The sequence below is a fragment of the Ipomoea nil genome, unplaced genomic scaffold (assembly GCF_001879475.1).
Source record: "Ipomoea nil cultivar Tokyo-kokei standard unplaced genomic scaffold, Asagao_1.1 scaffold0317, whole genome shotgun sequence".
Lineage (NCBI taxonomy): Eukaryota > Viridiplantae > Streptophyta > Magnoliopsida > Solanales > Convolvulaceae > Ipomoea > Ipomoea nil.
The window spans coordinates 4,503,991-4,529,784 of NW_017616745.1; the positions used below are offsets into that span (position 1 = coordinate 4,503,991).

At 36.4% G+C, this 25,794-nt stretch overlaps 3 protein-coding genes across 4 annotated transcripts; 2 read left to right on the top strand and 1 right to left on the bottom strand.

Annotated features, from left to right (window-relative positions):
• Nucleotides 1–5,871: 5,871 nt before the first annotated feature.
• Nucleotides 5,872–10,997, top strand: LOC109170165 (cysteine-rich receptor-like protein kinase 10). Its single transcript, XM_019319157.1, has 7 exons — nucleotides 5,872–6,731; nucleotides 9,030–9,167; nucleotides 9,265–9,389; nucleotides 9,474–9,684; nucleotides 9,817–10,054; nucleotides 10,226–10,376; nucleotides 10,471–10,997. Exons 1-7 carry the CDS (start codon nucleotides 5,894–5,896, stop codon nucleotides 10,792–10,794), a joined length of 2,025 nt encoding a protein of 674 aa, XP_019174702.1. The 5' UTR covers nucleotides 5,872–5,893; the 3' UTR covers nucleotides 10,795–10,997.
• Nucleotides 10,998–15,257: 4,260 nt separating this feature from the next.
• Nucleotides 15,258–20,856, top strand: LOC109170152 (putative receptor-like protein kinase At4g00960). Of its 2 annotated transcripts, none has more exons than XM_019319150.1 (7): nucleotides 15,258–16,157; nucleotides 18,776–18,913; nucleotides 19,024–19,145; nucleotides 19,220–19,430; nucleotides 19,709–19,946; nucleotides 20,133–20,283; nucleotides 20,367–20,856. In XM_019319150.1, the coding sequence occupies exons 1-7, from the start codon at nucleotides 15,320–15,322 to the stop codon at nucleotides 20,691–20,693; spliced, it is 2,025 nt and encodes a 674-aa protein (XP_019174695.1). In that variant the 5' UTR covers nucleotides 15,258–15,319; the 3' UTR covers nucleotides 20,694–20,856. The 2 variants fall into 2 exon arrangements, with proteins under 2 accessions (XP_019174695.1, XP_019174687.1); XM_019319142.1 differs by having other exon boundaries at nucleotides 18,776–18,912; nucleotides 19,020–19,145.
• Nucleotides 20,857–23,464: 2,608 nt separating this feature from the next.
• Nucleotides 23,465–25,516, bottom strand: LOC109166267. Its single transcript, XM_019315199.1, has one exon. The coding sequence runs from the start codon at nucleotides 25,514–25,516 to the stop codon at nucleotides 23,465–23,467; it is 2,052 nt and encodes a 683-aa protein (XP_019170744.1).
• Between the last annotated feature and the right edge of the window lie 278 nt (nucleotides 25,517–25,794).

Consider the following 25,794-nt stretch of genomic DNA (forward strand, 5'->3'; position numbering starts at 1 on the left):
ATATACTCCCCCTCCTTTTGAAAAAAAAAAAAAATAAATAAGCAATTATTTTTGCTTTCAAAATTTTTTTTTTCTTTCCTTTCCCCTTTTTTTCCTAATCTTTTTTTAGTCCTGTCCCCTCGGTTTGAACTCTTCGTTTGTCTTTGTTCTCTCCATTTTCTCCATTTCGCTGTATACGCAATGTTTTCTCATAAGTTGGTGTAAATGTGGTAACAATTATTACCACATCTATTTGACTATTTCCCTTCAATAATTATTTCTCCCATATGCAGTATTATTTACAGCATCAATTATCATACTAGCAAATTAAAGATCGTTCAAAAGTTAATTAGCTGAACATATGGCAAAAATACATATAACATTGTCTTACGTTTGCAATTATTTAACAAATTTTGTAAGCCAAAAAATTGTCAATTTAACTCTTAGGCTGGTTTTCAGGTTTTTTTTTTTTTTTTTTTTTTTTTTTTTTAAATTTCGATCACCTCATACTACTCGATTGGATTATTTCATTGTCAGCGTTAATTACTATTGGGATTATTATCCGCAACTCTCGAGACTTGATTTAAAGCTAGCTTTGAGAGTACATATATGTTAATTAGGATCTATTTACCCTAAAATTGGTATAACCCTACCTCGTCTTAAAAAAAACTATATTTATGGAAGCAACACAACCAAGTTAGTTAAGCTGTTAACTTGATAATTATAAGAATTCAAGTTCAATTTTCAATGAGCTGACTATTAATTTTCTTAGTTTAAATTAGTCAAAACAATCTAAATTGATTTATCTCTTTTGATTATTTACCAGTTAAAATCACACTGTAAAATTTATATGAGTCACACCCAAATTTTGGTATGTAAATAAAAATCTTGCCAAACCAAATTTAAAGTCATAAAATTATTGTTGAAAAGTGGTGAAAAACTTATAGCCAATCGTTAAACCGTCAAAGTCCACTCTTCGTACGAAGGCGGGGTCGCGGGCAACAAAGTCTTCCTCGTCTGAAAGGTGGGGCGGGTGATTTGTGTTGTTATTTTTTGTTAAAACATCAACTCGACTGAGGTTTGAACTCATAACCTCTCAATCTCTCATATAAGGGAGTAACTTGGTACCATTGGACGACCACAAAGGGAAGTTAGTGATTTGTGTTGTTATTTATGATACACAAAAATGAACATTTATGTTTTATGTTTTATGTTTTATTTCATTACATGTCATACAAAGTTTTAATGATTATTTAAAAAATAAAAATTCCAGCTACCCAAATTTATAGTTTTATTTAAAGTCTAGCCATGTCTTTCTCAATCATAAAAGTATAGTATACTTTTTGAACCTTATTTCTTTTATATTACTCAAAAATATTAAGATATGTTATTTCACATTTAAATGAACTTTTATATAATTTCATAAATTAAACAGTGTTGTAATTTGAATTGTCAATTTTTAATTCCGCGTAAAATTATGAGAGGTTCCACTCCTGTCGTTATCAATGCATAGATTTCCACACAACTGAACAAACAACGTTACTTCGAAGGCAACATATTTGGATAGCTTTTTTGTTTTATTTTTTATTATTATTATTATTATTTTTATGGTAAGGAAAAAGAGACTAAGACTCAGAGTTATCTAATTCTACGGATGCAAATACCACCAGCATCATAAACAAGGAGAACCGCCAAGCCCTCTGGAACATCATTGAAAAACCAAGTGCCCCATTTGGATAGCGTGTTAAACTAAGTAACAATTTAAAATATCAAATTCACTAGAAATATATATATATATATATATATATATATATATATATATATATATTTAACATGGACGGAGCCAAAGGGGGGCAGGGGCTCAGTTGCCTCCCCTCACCCCACCCCACCCCATATATAATTTTTGAATGTATATATGTATATATAGTACATGTTTGAGTATTAGTATATAAAAACTGTTGATTATCAATAAGAAATGAGTTAGATTAGTTGGTAAAGTATGTGTTTGGTTATAATGAAGGTTAGGAGTTTGAATCCTTTGGTTGTCAATATAGATTTACCGTTTTTTTTGGCTCCTTCCATATGACTTTAACACAGTCACGTTTTAATAGCTTTTTAAATATTTAATACACACATACATACATATATATTTAAATTATTTTATCAAATTAATTATGTTTAATATTTTGTTATGAATATTTTTATAAAGTTTCGATGTGTTTTATTTTTCGCCCATATCCAATAATATTTACACCTATATTTCTTAGGTTATTTATTTATTTATTTTTTAAACATCTCTTTTATTTTAATGTTTCGCCTTTACTGGAAAAAATTTATGAATATGTCCCTATTTCGCCCCCCCCCCCCCCCCCCCCCCTCAACATAATTCCTGGCTCCGACTATATATATATATATATATTGAGAGAGAGAGAGAGAGAGAGAGAGAGAGAGAGAGAGAGAGAGAGAGAGAGAGGGGAAGGGTTCAGGTGCGGGAATGACTTCCCACGCAGTTATGCGGTTGGACGCACCTTAAGCATTAAAATGACGCACCTTAAGTACACAAATCACCACGCACCTTAAGCACACACAACAAAGCACCTTAAGAATACAAACCATGCACCTAAGGTTTTAAAATGGCTCACATTAAGCACAGAACCCATGCACCTTAAGCACAGAACTCACACACCTTAAGAACAAAACTCACGCACCTTAAATTTTAACAACTAATTACATTAAGCACAAAACTCACGCACCTTAAGCATAAACTCACGCACCTTAAGCACAAAACTCACGCACCTTAAACACAAAACTCACGCACCTTAAGTTTCAACAACTACTTATAATAAGCACAAAACTCACGCACCTTAAGCACAAAACCCACGCACCATAAGCACAAATCCCACACACGCACCTTAAGCACAAAACTCACACACCTACCTTAAGTTTCAACAACTACTCACATTAAGCACAAAACTCACGCACCTTAAGCACAAACTCACGCACCTTAAGCACAAAACTCACACACCTTAAGCATAAATCCCACACACCTTAAGCACAAAACTCACGCACCTTAAGTTTCAACAACTACTCACATTAAGTACACAACCCACGCATCTTAATTAAGCACAAATCTCATACATCTTAAGCACAAACTTAAGGATTAATAATTAATGAATTAATTCCATTTTTTGTTCTAGATTTATAAGTGGTAATACATTTTTAGTCCTTTTTTTTCTTCAGAACATTCATCTTTGGTCCTAATATTATTGTGACATGACCATTTTTGGTCTTCTGTCAACAAAATTGTTGAAATATCGTTAAATAAAAGACCATTTCAATCATTTTTTTATACAAAATAGGTTAACCCGCTATTTTTTATTTTTTTAAATATTTTTATTTTTATTTTTTGAAAAAAAATTCATAATTGAAGATCTAAATGCCCTTATATTTTAAAAAATTTAAACGGTTTTGTTGATGAAGGACCAAAATGGTCATAGGACCAAAGAATGATAATTTGAAAAAAAAGGATTAATAGTGGAATGTCAACTATAAATCTAGGATCTAAAATGAAATTAACTCAATAATTAATATTTTAGGCAAGTATGTAAGTATCAAAATTTAAACAAATTTTAGAAAATAGATAGTTGATAGATACACCTATGGATTTGTGGAAGTCTTACAAAACCAAATTTAAAGCCATTAAATGTTTACTGTTGAGGAAATGGTGAATTCGGTAGAGCCAATCACTCGACCGTCAAAGTCCACCGGGGACGGTGGCGGCGGTCAGGGAGGGGAAGCCGGGATTTTCCAGTACGTCCTGTCTCTCTCAATTGTATAATGTATTATTTTATTTTGCTTTATGCATGTTATTTTTAAAACATGTCACCATAAAGATTCATAATCTGGTTGTACATTCATCGTATTAACATTACTCAAATCATCATATGTTTTGTACGTGCGCTAGTCACTGGTCGGATTCCGGAGATTATAAAAATTTATCATCATCACGCTGCACGCACTAAGAATAAAAGACCGAAATATTCATGAAAGAAAAAAAATACTCCATTTTTTTTATATATTTAATGATACAAGCTTTTATTTGTCTGTTTTTTATAACATATAAAATAATATGTGACATGCTCAAATTAATTTTATTATATGATAGGAAAAAAAATTCTGACTTCTTAAATTTTTATTTATTTGCATTATAGAAAAATCCGCAAGATTATTACGCAATAATGCACTTGGAATAAAACTTGCATTGTGATCCTAATCTGCAAAAGACAAGTAAAGTTAATCGTCTCTGATGGGGATATTGGGTATGGGCTAGAGACTAGTTGGGCTGACGTGGTTGGGCCAGGGGTACGGGGGTTTCTTGGGCCGGGGGGCAAGGCACCGTACCGCGCAGGGTGGCTGGCGCTGGCCGGCGGTTGTGGCCGGAAAGACCGCCGACTGGGGCGTTGGCCCCAACCGGCAACGGCGCGCGGCTGGGTGCAGGCCGAGCGCCCACCTGCAAGGCCACGGGGGCGGTGCCCGCCGGCGCCCACGGCCGAGGCGGATCGCCGACTGGGGCGCTACTACGCTAGCCCCGGCCGCGCCCGGTGCCCGGGCCTGGCGCCCCATCGCGGGGGACGGTGTGGTCTTCGGCTTTGGCACCGGGCGGGTGAGCCGCCTGGGGTGCACGGGGTGCGCGTAAAAGGTGCGGGAGTTTCGGAGGTATGGTGAACGTGCGGATTGGCATGCGGAAAAGGGGGAGTGGCGTCTGAGTGCATGGGACACGTGGGTGTCTAGAAGGGGGAAGGGGCAGGCTATAAATAGGGGTCCTGGACTCTTGGCAAGGGGTAGGCAAGGATATGACAAGCACTACGGTTCAGTGGTCTTGATCTCATACTCACAATCCTTTCACCCGAGTTCGATTGTTATTAGTAGCATAGTTAGCTATAGCCCACCCCGTTGGCCCTGTTTTTTGTATTTGGGCTTGTACCTCGAGCTTTGTACGCATTGTTTTGGGCCTAGTGCCCCGGGTAATAAAGTTACTCTTTTCCTATCCCCGTTCTGTGCATCTCTGTACCCGGTTTATGGTGGACCTGGTCCCAATAAAACCATCAGTCTCAAAAGACAAGTAACTATAATTATTTATTTATGAATGTATTGATGCGGTTATTCATTAATTATTTTGTATTTAGAAAAGTACATAGAATTTTTTTCATGATTATTGTTGTGTATGTAAAATTTTTTAAAACTTGTGAATTTTATTTCAAGTTATTTCATTAGTATTTGTCTGTAACTTAAATTTTAGTAATGATAATAAATGTTAACTTTAGGAAAAATTACACTTTTCATCCTTAAGTTATAGGACAATTGTATAGTATAATTTGTCTATAATTGTTGATCGTGCTCACTTTTTGCCCCAAAGCTATCTTTGGTAGTGCACTTTTCGTGTTCACTTTCAGTCCCTAAGCTATGCTAACATTGCAAATTTCGTCCTTGATGTTTTGTTAATAAATGGACAAAAAGTGCAACGCCAATGATAACTTAAAAACAAAAAGTGAATACAACTAATAATTAGAAACGAATTTTATAATTATCTTATAACTTAGATACCAAAAATACAATTTTTTCTTTTAACTTAAATAAGAGCTATTTTTTGTCATGTCTAGGACCCGCCCAGTGCCTAGCTAACTTTCCACCACAATGCATGACAAACAACGTTACTTCGTAGCCTATTCGTTTGTTGGATTATGAATCATAAAAATCTGGGAGAGAACGAATGAAATCGTTTGACATGTATGGAATGAAAGTGAAACATGTGTTCCAAGTCCTCTTTATATGTGAGTGTTCTCCTGTTTATATACCTGGATAATTAAGATACCAATGAGCACTGACTCATTTTTATTAAAAAAAAAAAAAAGTTATGTTTCATCCATTCAAACTATGCTCTCCCCTGGGCTTCATGCTGTGTCTCTGCTTGCTGATCAGTCTGTTCACCGGAGCTACCTCCCAACTCGCATTTTACTGTCCCACCGCTACTTATACCCCAAACAGCACTTACCGATCCAATCTTAATTCCCTCCTCTCCGCTCTTTCTTCCAATGGCACCCGCGAGAATGGGTTCTACCACAGCGCCGCCGTGGGCTCCGGCAACAACACCGTGTACGGCATGTTCATGTGCCGGGGCGATGTTTCCACCGCCGACTGCGGCGGGTGTGTGAGAAATTCCACCACCGATATACTGCAGCTGTGCCCCAACGGAAAGACCGCTTTTGTCTGGTACGATTTCTGTATGTTGCGTTACTCCAACGAGCCTATATCCCGGAGAGTCGACCAGTCGTCAATCATGTACAGTTTATACAATACACAGAACGATTCTCAGCCGGCTCCATTCATGGAGTCGGTCAGGAGCACGCTGGATCAGCTGGTCACCGGAGTTCTTGGCGATCGGTCCGGCAAGAAATTTGCAGTTCAAGAAACTAACTTCACTGCACTTGAGAGGATCTACAGCCTTGGGCAGTGCACCCCGGATATGCCCAACTTGAATTGTCAGACATGCCTAACTAGTGCTATCCAGCGGCTGTACAGTTGTTGCTATTCAGCGGTGGGTGCTAGAACTCTTTCCCCGTACTGTAATGTTAGGTATGAAACGTACCTTTTCTACAATCGCACAGCCGCCTCGCCGCCGCCGCCGCCGCCGCTACCGGCTTCGCCGCCTCCTCTCCGTCCTCCTCCGCCCATTTCTACTACAAGTGATGAAGGTAAAACTTTCTTGGTCCCTCTTTTATCCATTGGATATTTGGGTAATAAGCTTTTAGCCTTTATATTACTCCTGTGTAAAACTGGTGGTAGATGAAGGAATTGAACTGAAGAAAGATTTTTAACACACGGTAAAATTATAGAGTAATATGTAATAGGTTGGGCGGAGGGCCAAGTTTAGCACCCGTCGTGGCTGGGGGTTATTGGGCAGAGGCCCATAATGGTCATGTCCAGTATCTATCGTTTTGAAATTTTGATGGCAGTCTATAAGTAAGGAAATAAAGTTGCGTCTTGGTTACTAACTATTGTTTTTTATGTAAGTGGTAAGCACTTGATCCTAATATAATAGTTAAGAAATCATGAGCGGGACAGTATAACTAGTAGAGCTACACAGGATTTGAAGGGTAAATTAATTAGACTATTGATTTGATCAGTTCGACTCCCAGCAGAAGCAACCTTCTTGGTTAGTTGATGCACACTCTCGGGCAGTGACCGGCTTGTTTGTCTATTCAAAGGGTGTGTTTGGTTCGCACATAGGAATCAGAATCGGAATGGGTATCAAATACTTGGTAACGGTAATGGGTTTTGGTGAAATTATTTAACATGTTTGGTAGTAGGGTGGAATGGGAGTGGGTTTTGGTGAAATTATTTAACATGTTTGGTAGTAGGGTGGAATGGGAGTAGGGTGGAATGGGAGTGGGTTTTGGTGAAATTATTTAACATGTTTGGTAGTAGGGTGGAATGGGAGTGGGTTTTGGTGAAATTATTTAACATGTTTGGTAGTAGGGTGGAATGGGAGTGGGTTTTGGTGAAATTATTTAACATGTTTGGTAGTAGGGTGGAATGAGAGTGAGTTTTGGTGAAATTATTTAACATGTTTGGTAGTAGGGTGGAATGGGAGTAGGGTGGAATGAGAATGTTTACTAATAGTAGTGGTTAAGAATGAATAAGGGAATGAAACCCTTATGGCCCGTTTGGTTCACGGAATAGGCTGGGAATGGCATAGCATTCCCAGTAATAGGCCTATTAGGCCTATTCCTTTGTTTGGTAACCATTTCTATTACCAGGAATATTATTTCTGGTAATAGCCTATTACCTCAAATAAGGTAATAGCTATTACTAGGGGCCCCCTGGTATTAGCCTATTACTGAACCCTCAGTAATAGATTTTAGAATCTATTTTCTTTTTTACCCTTTTCTTTAACCTAATTTTTTTATCCTATATATAAATTTATCCTATTTCACCACCGTCGTCGCCACCACCATCACCGCCGCTGCCGACACCGCCACCACCATCGCCACAATCGTCGCCGCCCCCACCACCACCGCTGCCGCCGACACCACCACCACCATCGCCACAATCGTCGCCGCCCCCACCACCACTACCACCCCAGCACCACCACCGCCACCGCTGCCGCCACCACCACCACCACCACCGCCGCCACAACCGTCGCCGCCCCCACCACCACCACCACCGTCACCACCACCACCGTCGCCCCCACCACTGCCACCGCCACCACCACCACTACCACCCTAGCACCACCACCACCACCACCACCACCACCGCCACCACCACCATCTCCACCACTGCCGCCACCACCACCACCGCCGCCACCATCACCACCGTCGCTCCCACCACTGCACCGCCACCACCACCACTACCACCCTAGAACCACCACGACCACCGCCACCACCACCATCACCACCATCACCACCACCGCCACCACCACCACCAACATCACATATTTTTATAAGGGTATTTATGTCTTTTAAAACATATTTCATTTCTATTCCTTAAATCAACCAAACACTGTAATATAATTCCTAAAGTCTATTCCTTCCGCGAACCAAACAATAGAATACAATTCCTATTCTATTCCTTGCATATTCTATTCCTTATGGAATAACATTCCTATTACCTCAAAATTCATTCCGTGAACCAAACATGCTGTTATTGTATTTGGGTATGAGTTTTTCAATTGATGGGGTATTCGAAACCCTTATTAGTGTTCTAAAAACCTATTAACCAAACAACAACAATCACTTTCATACCCATTCCTATGGGCAAAACCCACCAACCAAACACACCCAAAATTAGTTTTTATTCCTCTTTCCTGCCTTGTTTGGTGTTTGATGATATATTTTACCTTGTTGTCTAGCTTCAAATTCTAATACCATAGACTATGCCATATCTTTCACCATTACCCTGTTATTAGTTTATATTAAGGTTGTCATAGAGTTAACCTTTCAACTCCGAAGATAAGGAAAATTTTTGAGTGTGATGTGTGTCTGTTGATGCAGGAAACAAAGGAAATTCTTCAACAAAAGTGATTATTGCCATTGTAGTTCCGGTTATTGGGATTATGCTCTTCGTTGCAATCTTCTGTTTTGTGAGAACTAGAAATGTGAAGAAACAATATACTGCAACACAGACAACAGGTTAAGTAACAGATTGATTGGGATTATTTAGGTTTCACTAACCTTAAATTGTATTACCATATTTGTAATTAAAATTTCGAAATCTCCATCTTTCCAGAGGATGTCTCTGGACTTTCTGCTGGGGAGTTCTCCCAATACGATTTTGCTACTATCCAAGCTATTACAAGTGACTTCTCCCCGGATTGTAAAATTGGCGAAGGTGGATATGGTTCTGTATACAAGGTGAAGTCTTTGGCTATATATGCAAGATCAATATGCTCATTTTAGTCTATGCTAATTGCTTATTGATAACCAATACTCGATCAGGGAACGTTTCTTGGTGGACAAGAGGTAGCTGTTAAGAGGTTGTCGAGAAGCTCAGGACAAGGAGCTCAAGAATTTAAGAATGAAGTCGGAGTGGTTGCCAAGCTTCAACATAGAAATTTAGTAAGGCTATTGGGATTTTGCACAGAAGGCGAAGAAAAGATACTAATTTATGAGTTTGTTCCCAACAAAAGTCTTGACTACTTTTTATTTGGTTAGTTCCAAACTACGGAATTTCATAATTCACTTTATTTTATCATGAATATAATATCTGACATGCACTATAAAATTAAGTTACTTAATTTACATACCTAACTGTAAGACTTAAACTTTGTGGCTTATGCAGATATTGAAAAGAAACACCTTTTGAATTGGTCAAGACGTTACAAAATTATTGAAGGGATAGCACGAGGGCTACTTTACCTTCATGAAGATTCTCGTCTTAGAATCATACATCGTGATCTAAAAGCAGGTAATATATTGTTGGATGAAGATATGAACCCAAAAATAGCAGACTTTGGAATGGCCAAAATTTTTGGAGTTGATCAAACTCAAGGAAATACAAGCAGAGTTGTTGGAACTTAGTAAGTTTAATTTTCATCTTGATCTTATTAGCTATGTGAAATCTCAGTGGACATGCAACAGCTATTAGATCATTTATCATTGCAAAGAAATGTCTTCATTCTAATTGAAATATATATTTCATCTGTTTCCATGGGTATACTAAGATCTTAAATTTGTTTAATTCTTGACAGTGGCTACATGTCTCCCGAGTATGCAATGCATGGCCAATTCTCCGTGAAATCTGATGTTTTCAGTTTTGGCGTTCTTCTCTTGGAGATTATAACCGGGAAAAAGAATTCCAACTTTAGCGAATCAAGTGGAGCTGAGGACCTCCTTAGCTATGTGAGTATACAATCTAAGATATATATATTAAAATCTAGCTTCATTAACAGACAACTCTTTTAACCTGATGATCTGAGGCTGATAAATGTTGTAGGCTTGGAAACATTGGAGGGACAACACACCTTTAGGGATACTGGATCCAGTCGTTGGAGAATCCTACTCAAGAAATGAAGTCATCCAATGCATCCATATTGGCTTATTATGCGTTCAAGAAGTGGACGAGAGGCCGACAATGGCAAATGTTGTCCTCATGCTCAATAGTCATTCTATTACGAGGACACCACCTCGTCAACCTGCATTTTTCCTTAGTGGAAGATCAGAGATGATGCAGAAAGGGATAGATTCTGATCAGTCTACGAGCAAGTCAATGCCATGGTCTGTAAACGAAGTGTCCATTACTGAGCTTTATCCAAGATGAGGTATCCAGCTGCAGCGTTCCAGCATGGATGAAATTTATGCAGATTGAAAAATAAAAATTTGATGCATTAAATGAATATTGGTTTTTTAATGGAGCTCTTTCTGGCTTGGACATTGAAACTTTTACATGTATGTAATTATATAAGTTGAATTTCAATGAGTTGTATTATGAGTTTACTACATGTATTCCAAAATCTTATTTCCGGATGTGGTAGCTCTGATAATTTTTTTTTTCTTTTTATATTAGTCTCAATAGAAGTATCTACATTAAGATTTTGTGTGTAGAAATAAAAGTTGAGTATAAAGTGAGCGTACACATAATATTTTCATTGTAGTAATTATATTCCGGTATTCATTGCTTTTCTTTTTTTTTTTCTTACACCTTCCCCCTTCATGCAACAAAGGCAATCGTGGTTACCTCCTCCTAAAATTGATGTTTCTTCTTCTTCTTGTATTTTTCTTTATTTATGCCAATTTAAAGGGCAATCAAAATTTTTCACAAAAGCAATCTAATAAACAATTTTTACCTAGAACACAGGTGTCAATTTAAGGGATCATATTTTTAATTCAGTTACCTAATGTCACAAACTGATATTATGGTACGACTTTAATTTAATGCTAAATGGGGGAGTCAGAAGAAAATTGGGAGGGGGTTTTTGGATTGAGGTCTAGTATATGTACTCCTAAATTATACTCTTTCACTCTTATTTCATGATATGGCAAATAAAAATAGGCTATTTTCGTGGGTACTAAAGAATATGTTACATGCATTCGTGGGTTTTTAGGCTTTTAGCTAGTTGTTTTTTTCCGGTAAATATATCAATTTTTTGTGGGACTATTGAATGAGGGAATAAAGAAAAGTTATCACATTATTGATGTCACTGTCGCGCGCAACAGGTGTGGGCACTACACGTGTAAATTGGGTGTGTAAATATAATTTTTTTTTTATTTTTAGTTTTTTGTCAGAATTTTTTTTTTTCTTTTTTTTTTCTCCTCACTTTCCCTCCTTTCATATTTAGCAGTGAAAAATCACTAAATATCTTACATGGTTGAGGCTGTTCTAATGATTAAAATTTAAATAGATTTTTAAATAGATAAATGATGAATTAATATCATCTAGGGTCCTTCAAATATAGTGATTTTGTCACTTTTAGTCTTAAATTTTTAAATTGATCACTCGTGATTATTTGGTTTTCAAATTGTTACCATCCGTGATCCGAGTTAACTAGTTATGATCTTTCAACCATCAAATTTTAAGCATTCATGGTCCTTCCAAAAAGACTACGACTGGTTAAATTTTAAAAATTGAAAGACCATAAATAATAAACTTGGACCATAAATAAAAATAATTTAAAAATCAAAGAATCACAGATAATCAATTTAAAAGTTTAGAACGTAACCAAATCAAGTAAATGATAACATATGACATTAACTCATAAATGATTGATAAAAGTCATGCAAAACCCTCCAAAGTCAAAGTAATTAAATATTGTGTAGGAAATGGTAAAGTAGTGCCAATCAGTCACCTGTCAAAGTCCTCTTCGTTTGAAAGGGGCAACAGCAGGCGAAGACTGGAAGCTGCCAAGCTGGTGATATGTGTTTCCACTATTTCAAGATTCCCATCCAGTCTTGTCTCTCCCAATCTTCTATTGTATTTTTCCTTTTAACATGTTATAAAAATAAAGTAAAATAAAATAAAATGTATTTTCCTTTTAACATGTTATAAAAATAAAGTAAAATAAAATAAAACCACGAAATGATTGAAGGATGAGGTTAAAGCAACCCCGCCCATTTGTAATATTTGGGAAGTTTTTTTAGAAATAAAAATTTGATAGTGGTTTTTTTATTAACTAGTATTTTTCATGTGTAATGCAGGAGCACAATTTTAGAAATATTGTTTTAATATTATGATACTAAGTATATATAATTTTATTTAAATATAAATACAATTATACAATGTAATATTTAATTTTTTTTTGAAATTTAACTATAAAATGTTAAACTTATTTATTTAAAAAAGGTTATCTAGGTAAGAACTATGTTGATTTTATATAGAGATTTCTTGTTTTTTACATATGTGAAGTCCAATTATAATTGAGGTGTGGTTCAATTATAATTAACATTAAATAAAAATTAAGATCTCTTTATACGCGTAATATTATCTTTTAAAAGTTTCATCTAATTTTAGTATTTAATGAAATTATAACTTTGTACGTATGTTTTAGCTTGTATCTTATGTGTTGTATAAATCCAAAAATCTTTATATATACATACATACGTGTATATATATATATATATATATATATATATATATATATATATATATATAACTTATTTTTGGGCATTACATAAATAAAAAAATAAATCAATTAACATTTTTATAATATAATAAAAAATAAAATTTTTAATAGTACAAATGTTGGGCTAATACATAGGTTACATTTTTTTTATTTCTAGTCCAAAGCTAACCCGTTGTTACAACCCAATACCTAAAATCTATTAAACCCATAAATATTGACTATTTTTTTCGCGTCAATATTGTTGTTACTTTTTTTATAATAAAGATGGGAGTTAAATCTAAGGGTGTGTTAGGTTGTGGACTTTTGCATCCTACTACGGTTTTGATACTCATTACCATGTTTGTTTGTCTACTTTTGTTATCTTATTATTGGAATCGAATCATTTATAGCACGTTTGGTTCACGGAATGAATTTGGAAGGAATAAGAATGTTATTCCATAGCGAATGGAATATGTAAGAAATAGAACAGGAATTGTATTCTATTGTTTGGTTCGCTTAAGGAATAGAGTTTAGGAATTGTATTCCAGTTTTGTTAAAGGAATAGAAATGGAATAGGTTTTAAAGAGATAAATACCCTTATACATAATAATAATAATAATAATAATAATAATAATAATAATAATAATAATAATAATAATAATAATAATAATAATAATAATAATAATAATAATAATAATAATGATATATTGAACGTTATATATATACTAGTTTTTTAAGCGCATTGCGTGATTGGGATAATGCCTAATGTTTTTTCTTTTTAATAAGTACTTTAAAGTATATCAAGACAAGATTATATTGGAATTGTTCATGCATAGATAATTGAATTCTTTGGAGGAGCTTAAAACTTCTTTAATGATATGGTCAATTGTACCCAACACTGGTTGAAATGTTGAATAGTCTTGCACACCACCTCAGTAGCTATTTCCATTCTTCTATCCATTGACAATATCTAGTTCAGAGGAGTCTCTTTTTCATTGTCATGTTTGTCACCCAAGATGAGATTTACATACACCATGACCGGTTTTATCGTTTCACGCTTTATGAAAAAAAAGAACTCGGCAAGTAAACGAGAGAAAGAAACTCGTCAAAACAACAAGAGGAAAAATACAGAAACTGCAAACAAAATTAAACTAGTAAAACAAAGCAAACGGAAACAGACGTGCGAAAATAAGGGAGTAACAACCGGTAGCGGTGTAGATGGAGAGGTGGGGCCAGGCGTAACCGGTGGCGAAGGCGGAGAGTGGAAGAGAAGACGGTGAAGGCAGAGAAGACAATGAATGCGAACATTGTTTGCGGTGGAGATGGCGGCAAGAGAAGACGATCGGACGCCACCTCCGATCCGCTTGCTTCCTGGAGGCGAAGGTCGTGTAAAAATTTGATCAGTCGAAAACCAGAGACGAGAGAGAATTAGAGAAACCCTCTAAATTATAAATTTTTAAAAAGTAAATTATAAATCCAGTACCATTTTACTCCTTTATTTTTTAACAATGAAATAGCAAATAAAGGAGAAAAAAATGAAAAAAATAAATAAATAAAAAGGTCCTTATCTATGCATTAAATATGAAATTTTAATATATATGTGTGTGTGTGTGTGTTATATTTATTTATTTTTGTTATTTATTTTTTTGAACAATATTTATTTTTATTATTTATTTTGTTTTCAATTTTTATTTTATACTAAACAAAGTGACTTCTTATACTTCAATCAATTATCATTAACAAGTGCCCGTATGGGTAGCTCAACTGGTCATAGAGGTGAAACTTTTGAAGAATGATCACCGGTCTAGCCTTTGGGCGAGAGTAGTACTAGGATGGGTGACCCCACCAAACTCTGTTGGGCGAGAGTAGTATGGCGCGGGGTCCCTTAGGGTTGGGTTCAGCCTTTTGGAAGAATTATTGATAACAAGTATTGATTCTCATTCTAATATTTGAACCAAATACACCCTAAGTCATGTCCTTGATTTTCCTTGTCATATTTTATTATATATTCAGATGAAATTTGTATAAAATTTAATTGGTGTGGGTTGTCAAGATTTTCAAAATGTTGCCGTGTAAAACTTTTCTGACGCTCAACTCCTGTCGTCATCAATGCCTAGCTAAGTTTCCACAACAAATGAACAAACAACGGTACTTCGTAGTCTCTTCCTTTATTGGATAACAAAATTGTTGGTTTTACCACATAGAGCTTAGAGCTTACATGGTGGTCAACACAATCGGTAGGAGATTATGTATCATCCATTCAGTTGCTTTCTGCTTGGCGGCTACATCCTCTGCATCTGCTTGCCGATCACTCTGTTCGTCGGAACTGCCTCCCAACATCTCGGATATTCTTGCCGTCCCAGCTCCTCTACTTACGCTCTCAACAGCACTTATCGAGCCAATCTCAATTCTCTCCTCTCCGTCCTTTATTCCAACGGCACCCGTGAAAGTGGGTTCTACAGCTCCGTCGCCGGAGGTCGCGACGCCTCCGACACCGCCGTGTACGGCCTGTTCATGTGCCGGGGTGATGTCTCCACCAGCGTTTGCAGGGGGTGTGTAAGCAATGCTAGCGCAACCGTGTTGCAGCAATGTCCCAACCAAACGAGTGCAACTATCTGGTACGATTACTGTACGTTGCGTTACTCCGACAGACCTATATACGGGAGAGCCGACCAGAGTTTCGTCGTGTTAAATTTGCTTGACAATCGGAACGATTCTCAACCAGATATGTTCATGCTGTCGGTTAGAAAGACGTTGGATCAGGTGGCCACTCTAGTGGTCGGCGATCAATCCTCCGACAAGAAATTCGCGACTCAAGAAGCTAGCTTCACCGCGTCTGAGAGTATCTACAGTCTTGCGCAGTGCAGGCCGGATCTTTCCGACTTGGACTGTCAGACATGCCTAGCCAGTGCTATCCAGCAACTGCAATCTTGTTGTTATTCAGCATTGGGTGCTAGATCTATCACCCCAGACTGTAATATTAGGTATGAAACTTTCCGTTTCTACAATAGCACAGCCGCCTCTGCGCCACCACGGGCTCCGTCTCCGATCCCTCCTCCTCCACCCACTTCTTCAACAAGTCCAGGTAAATAATTCTTGGATTATCTTTTCTTTATTTTTTATTTTTTATCGATCTATAATTTGTCTGGTGGCATTTTTGAGTGGATGATTATGCTGTGCAATCGTGTGCACCACCATGTAAGGTGCACACGGAATTGGATTCATAATTTCTATACTATATATTTATAATTTCTATAATGTGAATTCATAATTTCTAAATCGTAGATTTATAATTTAAATACAGCAGATTCATAATTTCCATACTGTAGATTCATAATTTCTAAACTGTATAGTTATCAAATTATGAGCATATAGTTATGTGATTTGTGAATACAGAGTTCAACAATTGGAGATATGAACATAGAGTTCTGTAATTGTGAATATAGAGTTCAATATTTGGGAAAAGGGTCAAATAGGCCATTGAACTTTAGCTTAAAAGTCAATTAGGCCCCTAAACTTTTTAAAGGTGCAATTATACCCATCAACAATTCATTTAGGTGCAATGAAGCCCAAAAACAAGTTAATGATCTGCTATCATAAGTTATTAGGGTTCAGGCCACCTTCCAGCAAAAAAAAGTGACCAGTAACCGACCCAGATTTGCCAAAAATTTCGCCGGTCACTTTTTTGTCGGAAATTTCACCGGTCACTTTTTTTTTTTTTTTTTTTTTTTTGGCCGGAAAATTCGTCGGAAGGTGGCCTGAACCCTAATGACCTGTGATAGCAGGTCATTAATTTATTTTTGGGCTTCATTGCACTTAAATGAATTGTTGAGGGGTGTAATTGCACCTTTAAAAAGTTTAAAGGCCTAATTGACTTTTAAGCTAAAGTTCAAGGACCTATTTGACCCTTTTCCCTTATGAATATGAAGTTCAAAAATTATGAATTTATAGCTTTATAATTATGAACATATAGTTCAGTAATTATGAACATAGAACTGTGTGCACCATTCATAACACACACGGTTGCACAACATAATTTGCCTTTTTCAGTGTGGTGGGTTTCGTCGTTTCGGTTTGTTGAGCGGAGGCCCATAAAGGGCCCAAGTCCAACATTAGTAGTTTGGGATTTTTAGGGGAGGCTTGAACGTCTTAGTCTAACATCATGCAATTATTATTGTGTGGACCATATTTTATATATTGTAAAATAATGTATATTCAGTACAAAAATAATGTACATTGTATTCAGGGGGTGTACATTATTTTTGTACTGAGTGTACATTATATTGTATAATGTACATACAGTACAAAAATAATGTACATTTAGGCTCTGTTTGGCAGAGCTTATTTAGGAGCTTATAGCTTATTTTAAACTACTAATAAGCTATAAGCTCTGTTTGGTAATGTTTCTAAAATAAGTTTCTAGCTTAAAATAAGAGCTTATTTTGGAACGCTACCTTAGGTAGTGTTTCAAAATGAGCTCATAACTTCCAAACTTTTTTTCCATATTTATCATTATTATTTTAAAGAAATGACATAATTTACCCTTCCCAATTAAAACTCTTTACTCTTCTCCTTTATCCGCAACTTTCAATACAATTGTTATTATTATTATTATTATTATTATTATTATTATTATTATTATTATTATTATTATTATTATGAGATTTGCAACAATATTTTTACTTCATTATGAGATGCTAGATCATTATTATGCTAATAATTTTATTTCAAAATGTTAATTTTTTTTAAAGACAAAATGTTAAATTTTAATATGTAAACAAACTAATTTAAATTTTATGAAGATGTCCTTTTTAGTATTTCTACATTTATCAGTTTATCAAGAAGTTAATTTACCAAACACTTTCAATCATAACAACTAGCTTAACATCTCTTCAGTTTTCAGCTCCGAGCTTATAACTCTTCAGCTTTCAGCTCCTAGCTTATAGCTTTTCAGCTAGATTTGTCAAACAGAGCCTTAGTTTATTAAAAATGTACTTTTTGTTATGGTCCACATAACACTGTGTGGACCATAGTCCACACAATAATTTGCCAACATCATGCCTCTTAAAAGTATTGTGGTGGACTATATAAGAAAATAAAGTTGCGCGCTTTGCTAATCCTAATAGGTGGTGATGGATACCCAGCATGAATACCTAGTCCGTACCACCTAGCAAGCAGTCAAGCATGACACTCGGACTCAACAATCAGCACTTGGGACATGTTATAACCTCCAATTAATTGCCCATATATCGTATTAATTACCCATAAATGTCCAATTATTATAGGGAGCCTACTTACCATGCATGTACACTACTCATTCTTCTACTATAAAAGAGGGTAGTCAGGAACAAAGAGGCCGGAGGACAATGATACATGTACAAAAATGCTTACAAAATAGTGAATTTCAGGCTTGGTACCTCCCAAAGAAACTCGTAATTTTCACCATTCGATTTTCATGTTAAAATTTTTGTCTCTATTTATTTTTTCACTTATATATATATTACTTGAATCAGTTATGTTGACCCGCCGAGTGATTACTCCGGGTCACAAAACCAACATGTGGTATCTAAATCTAGTTACAGGAACGAGTCCCAGTAAGAGTATACTATGCAATTAAGCCTGGCTTATATAATTGAACCTTTGCTATGAATTATTATAACTTTGATGTAGTGATAAGCCGTGAAACAAACATTGTTGATGCAGGAAACAAAGGAAATTCTTCATCAAAATTGATTATTACCATTGTAGTTCTGGTCATTGGGGTTATACTCTTCATTGCCATCTTCTGTTTTGTGAGAATCAAAAGAGAGAAGAAATCAATAACTACAGCACAGACAAAAGGTTAAGAACCAGATTGATTGAGATTTGAGATTTGAGTTTCTCTGCCCTTAATTGTATTACTATTACCATATTTGCAATTCACAATTTTGTAATCTCCATCTTTCCCGTAGATGAGTCTGGGATTTCAACTGAGGCGTTCTCCCAATACAATTTTGCTACAATTCAAGTTATTACAAATAACTTCTCACCAGAAAGTAAAATTGGCGAAGGTGGATATGGTTTTGTATATAAGGTGAAGTCTTTGGCTATGCTCATTTTAGCCTATTGTAATGTATTGTTTATTGATAATAACTAATACTCGACCAGGGAAAGCTTCCTAGCGGACAAGAGGTAGCTGTAAAAAGACTGTCAAAAAGCTCAAGACAAGGAGGTCAAGAATTCAAGAATGAGGTTGGAGTTGTTGCAAAGCTTCAACATAGAAATTTAGTAAGGTTACTGGGATTTTGCTCAGAAGACAAAGAAAAGATACTCATTTATGAATTCGTTCCCAACAAAAGTCTTGACTACTTCTTATTTGGTTAGTTTAAATCACAGAAGTTTCATAGTTCAGTTCATCTTATCTTGAATGTTCACTTTCTACATGCACTGTAGATTTTACTATGGATTCTGGTTAAATTCTTGTTAGGATTTTTAAACTGAAACAACAAACTAACACTGGAAGATTTCTTCATTCTAGTACTGTTTTTCTGTACCATTACTTTTTCATTTTGGGTTTCGAATTCTTGTGTTCTGAAATTAATTAAGTTACATAATTTCCCTATATATCTGTGTGACATACATTTTTGTTGTATGCAGATACCGAAAAGAAGCACCTTTTGAATTGGTCAAGGCGATACAAGATTATTGAAGGGATAGCGCGAGGGTTGTTATACCTACATGAAGATTCTCGTCTTAGAATCATACATCGTGATCTCAAGGCAAGTAATGTACTGTTGGATGAAGATATGAACCCAAAAATAGCAGATTTTGGCTTGGCCAAAATTTTTGGAGCTGATCAAACCCAAGGAAATACAAGCAGAGTTGTTGGAACCTAGTAAGTTTTCCTTTTCATCTTTAGCTTAGTGCATCTACAATCTCAGCGAGCAAACAACAACCGTTAGATCCTTTGTTGTTCAATCCATCATTGCAAAAAACTGTCTTCATTCTGACTATAACTTAGAAATTCTTCATCTGTTTCCATGTCTCTACTAAGATGTTAAATTTATGTAATGACTGATAGTGGCTACATGTCTCCTGAGTATGCAATGCATGGCAAGTTCTCCGTGAAGTCTGATGTTTTCAGTTTTGGCGTTCTTCTTTTGGAGATTATAACCGGGAAAAAGAATTCCAACTTCAGTGAAACAAGTGGAGCAGATGACCTCCTTAGCTATGTGAGTAGAAAAACCATCATAAAATCTTCTAAATTCTGCAAAATCATTAATATTGTTAACCATTTTATAACTTAATGTTGTAGGCTTGGAAACATTGGAGGGATGGCACACCATTAGGAATAGTGGATCCAGTTCTTGGAGAATCGTACACAAGAAATGAAGTCATTCAATGCATCCATATAGGCTTATTATGCGTTCAAGAAGATGTCAATGAAAGGCCTACAATAACAAAAGTCGTCCTTATGCTCAATAGTCATTCTGTCACTAGGTCACCGCCTCTTCAACCAGGATTTTTCTTTAGTGGAAGATCAGAGATGAAGCCCAAATGGCTAGAGTCAGATCAGTCTACGAGTAAGTCGATGCCATTGTCTATAAATGAAGTGTCCATTACTGAGCTAGATCCAAGATGAGGGAATCCAGCCATGGAGTACAAAGCAAAGTCTTTTGGGATCATCTTCATGTGCTAGTATTAGTTGTATGATTCTTCTGTAACCATATGTGGACATGGAGCTGTTCCTAATCTGTAAATTTCTGTTCATGCTGGGGATATATAATTGAAATTCTTCTGCAGAAGAGATCATTGCCAAAGTTGAGAAAATTAATGTTTGCAACAAAGCAGAATGCAAATAAGATTTATTAACATGCAACTTGGTGAGTTCCATTAAGAGGACAGGGCAAAGGTACAGGATGGTTGACATCAGCTTGAAGCCTGAGGGGGATTACTTGGAAATTACATTTAGGGGGCGTTTGGTTCTGGTCATCTTAGATTACCTAAGTAATATGAGTCGGGTAATGTTATATTACCTTGTTTGGTTCAAGCTATGAGATTACCAAGTAATGTTATATTACCTGAAAGCTGATGTGACGTTAATTTTTGAAGATAATGTGATTACCCTCATTTTTCTTAGGTAATCTCAGATTACCTTGAATTATTCCAACTTTGTCCTTGTTAAATAATCCTTATATAATAATAATAAGAGCAAATTACACTTTTGGTCCTGTGACTATTGGGGGTGTGTTAATTTGGGTACGTGACTTTTAAAAGTAACAATTTAATCCTTTGACTATCGTTTTTTTAGCAATTTAGGTCCTCCCGGCCAAATTGCCGGTTGAAATCGGCCGGAAAGATGTTTCAAATAAAAAAATAATATAATAGCGGGGGTAATTCCGTCTTTTTAGGTGTAAAATAATTAGTTGCAAATTATATATTATCCGTATTTGGTGATATGCGAATAGCCTTGTACGAAGAACCCTAATTGCATTGCAGATTTGTTGAGCAGGGGGCACGAAGAAGACGAACCCAGTACGAAGAGAAGAAAGCAGTGGCACGCATCATTCCCCATCTACTCGTTCTGGGTATGGCGAATTCGTATTCCTCTTGTTCTTCCAATGATGGTAGTGAGTACTATGAATTTGGGGAAAGGTTTCCAATTATCCATTGTAGATGTGGTGAACAACTGAAAATTCGAACTTCATGGACAAATGAAAATCCAGGTCGTAGATTTTGGCAATGCTCCGGTGGTAATGTAAGTTCTGATTTTATTCTCTCCAATTTTTGTTAAAATTTTTCTGTTAATTTTCGAAGGTAATTGAGTTTTTTTTTTTTTTTTTTTAATTAATTCAGAGGAAGGTGGGATGTGGATTTATTGATTGGTATGATCCTCCAATATGCTATCGTTCAAAGAAAATTATTCCGGGATTACTAAAACGCATCAACCGACAAGATGATGAGATACGCAAATTAAATATGAAGGTTAAAGGTGATAAAGACGATGGCAAAGTGTGTTATGGTTGTAGGTGGATGAACAAGGTTGTAGTAGTGTTCATTGTAATATTTGCAGTCTTTGTTAGTTGTAGGGTTTAGGAAACTGATAATATTTATGGTATGTATGTGTAGTGGCAGTGGCCAGTGTGGTCTGTATGTGTAATGGCAGTGGCTAGTTTTGGTAGTCACCATTACAATTTGACAATGTAAGAATGATGGTATTGCAATGTAAGAATTATGGTATTGATCACAATTCAGCAAGTTTTGGTATTGACCATTACAATTTAGCCTGCTTCACCATTGACAAAAACTGAGTTTTGGTATTACAGTTTAGCCTGCTTCACAATTCACCATTACAAAAACTTCACCAAAACCTACAGACTACAAACTAAATTACAGTTGCAAAGATTCAGTACCAAAATAGCCAAGGCAATCCAATGTACATGCATAAGTCAAACATACTACCAAAATAGCAGATCCAATGCTACAGTCAAAAAATTTTCCATAAACCAATCTAATTAAACTTGAAGTCATTGAATGTCTATTGGGTCATCCATGTTGCCAAAGAACTTCGACTTCATCACTGTCTTGCTCCTTGTGTAATAGGGTTTTTTCCTGTTGGATTCCCTCATCTTTGTTCCTCTCTTGGTTTTGGCTTGCGTTTCAGTTTGGTTCTCTTCATTTAGCTCTCCATCCTGTGCATTCTGGTTCACCTCTTCTTGCTGAGTGTGTTCCCTTTCTTCAGACTGGTGTTGATGTTGTAATCCAGTAGGCTGGTCTCTTTGCTGTTGCTGCCCTACTCCACTCTGCTGACTTGATTGTGGTGGTGCTGCTGCTGTCCTGATTTGGTGAGTGGCATAAATGACCCTCTTCTTGGGCTTTATCTGGAAATATAAACATGGATACATTATAAATACTTCTCAACACTATTCTAAAGCAAAAGTATATCAGATTATACCTTTTTATTTGGATTCGATGGACACTTTCTAGCATTATGTCCAGCCAACCTACATACAGTACAGTGTAGTTGAATATGGTTTCTAGACACTGTCTTTCCATCATGGGTCAACTCATCAACTGATTTATTTCTTAGTTTCTTTGGCCTCCCAACCTGCATAGCACCAAAAAGTTTATACAATACACACTCAAAATATATCAGTGGCAAATGATGACTAGTAGATAAATACTTACCTTTGCAGAATACAAAGGTGGTAATGGAGGGATTCTGTCACACATAGGCCACTCAGCTACACCTGCCATGGGGTTGATACATTCACTATATATCTTCAGATAGGTCTCTTTCGAATAACATGGATGCACATAGTCCAACACTCCACCCTTTCCATATTTTTTCCAAATAGCACAGATTGCGTGCTTGCATGGAATGCCACTCAGCTCCCACCTCCTACAAGAACACTACTGTCTTTCTAAGTCAACTTGTTGTCGATCCCCATATAGTTGTTGAACCTCAAACTTGAAGAAATCACATTGTGTGGCCTGGTAACCTGCTGCATCCTTCTCAATCACCTTTAACTTCTTGACAATGTTAGGAGATATCAAACCCTTCCATTCAGTTGCTTTCTGCCTGTTCTCAAACAATTTACCCATGATCATCCTCCTAATCCACTCTAAGCAGTCAATGATTGGCTTGTCCCTTGCCTCCAATATAGATGAATTCCAAGACTCACAAATGTTATTTACCAACATGTCAGACTTGCATCTTGTAGAGAAGTGGGATCTAGACCATTCTTTTGGGCTCTTATCACCTAACCATTGGTATGCATCTTCATCTAATCTCCTTAATATTCTTAAAGCATCATTGAATTTGTTTACAGTGGTTGCCTTAGCACAAGCCCATACAGCATCCTTAATTGCCTTTCCATGGAAACCTGCCACCTTCATATTAGCATGCAAATGTCTCATACAAAACCTGTGCTCCACACCAGGTAGCACCTCCACAAATGCTTGAATTAACCCCTTTTGTTTGTCACTTATGAAACAGTATTCATCTTCCACATTGGGGCTTATCTCCAGATCATCTTTCAGAAGCATTAGAAACCAAGTCCAGGACTCTCTTTTCTCTCCTTCCACAATAGCATAAGCTAGTGGAAATATACTATCATTTGCATCTACAGTCACAGCAGTCAGTAGCATCCCACCTGTTGCACTTCTAAGGTGACAGCCATCTACCCCTATCAATTTTCTACAGTTCTTGAAGCCTTGCTTGCTACTGTCCCAGCAAACATATATTCTCAAAAATCTTTCTTGTCCACTCCCATCTAGCAGGTCACTGGTCTTGATAATACATCTTGACCTAGGATTTGTCTTACAAATTTCTTCATAGTATCTCCAAATGTTTTTGAAGTTATCTTCCTCTTCACCTTCTCTTAGCTTCTTTGACTTCCAAATAGCCCTATAGGCTTGGGAATCACTCACATAAAATCCTTCTTGACTGCACACCTTATCCTTGAACTTTCTCATCATCCAATCTGGGTGGTCTTTTAAGTGAGTAGACCACCTCTTAGCAACCACAGTAGATTTGACCATAGAATTCTCCCAAACCCAAGAACACCCTTCATGTTCATCTATCATGTTCAAAATTCTCCATGACAATGAGCCTATTACTTTCCTCAAGCCTATTCTCCAAGGGCAACCCTCCTGTGTACACTTAACTATGACCCTTTCCTTGTCATTTTTAAGTGTTCTGATTTCTTTGCCATTTATGAAAGCATAGTTTTGAACTGCTTCTCTAAACTGTTGTTTGGAAGCAAAAGTCATGCCTAAAGTAAAATGGGGATCTTTCATGTCTGTTGCAGCTCTAAATATGGGCCATTTACCTTCCCCATCACTATCAGAATCCACAATTGAGTCCTCATCAGAAAAGTTTATTTCATCCCAACTGTTTTTCAACTTCTTTTTTTCAGCAACTGAAAGTACTTTATTCTCCTGTTTTAAGCCATCACCATCCTCCATTTTTAACCCATCCCCATCCTCCTGCTTCTGTTCTGCATTTAATCCATCCCCAAACTCTACATCATCCTGCTGATCTACCCCCAAACAGTCTACCTCAATCTCATTTTCCCAATCACTGCCTGCCTCAATTGCTACCATGTCAGCATCAAACAAGTCCAAATCATCCAGTGTTTCAACCCAAAACTCCAACATGTTACCTGGGTTGACTTCATTCAATATGGATATTATATCATTGTCTGTTTTTATCAACTTCAATCTTTCATTCCACCAACAATAAAGTACTGTTCCTGCCTCACTATACCCTAAGTGTTTTATCCTATCCTTCAACACATTTAAACAGACTTCATTAGCTTCCATTTTTTCATACACTTCTACATCACCACCCATGTATTTAACTTCACCAACCCTATTTATTATCCCATTATGGAAAAGGAAAACTGAAAAAGGGCCAACTCCTGCTCCTGTCAAGCCACCATTCACACACTCAACAGTCATAATAGTGGTCCCCACAAAACACAGAATAATAAAGTCATATGGAAAAGTTACATAATCACAGTATATGCACATGACATATTCAGAAAACTATAAACATAATGGTCCCCACCCACAGAACACAATTGAATAACACAAAAGTCCATAGATCGGTCACACCCACAGAACACAAAAGAACAAAAAAGAACAACACAAAAATCCAGATTTTGGTCCCAAAATTTCAAGACACAAGTACAAATTATATTATGCTTTATGCCAAGACACAAGTACAACACGACAAA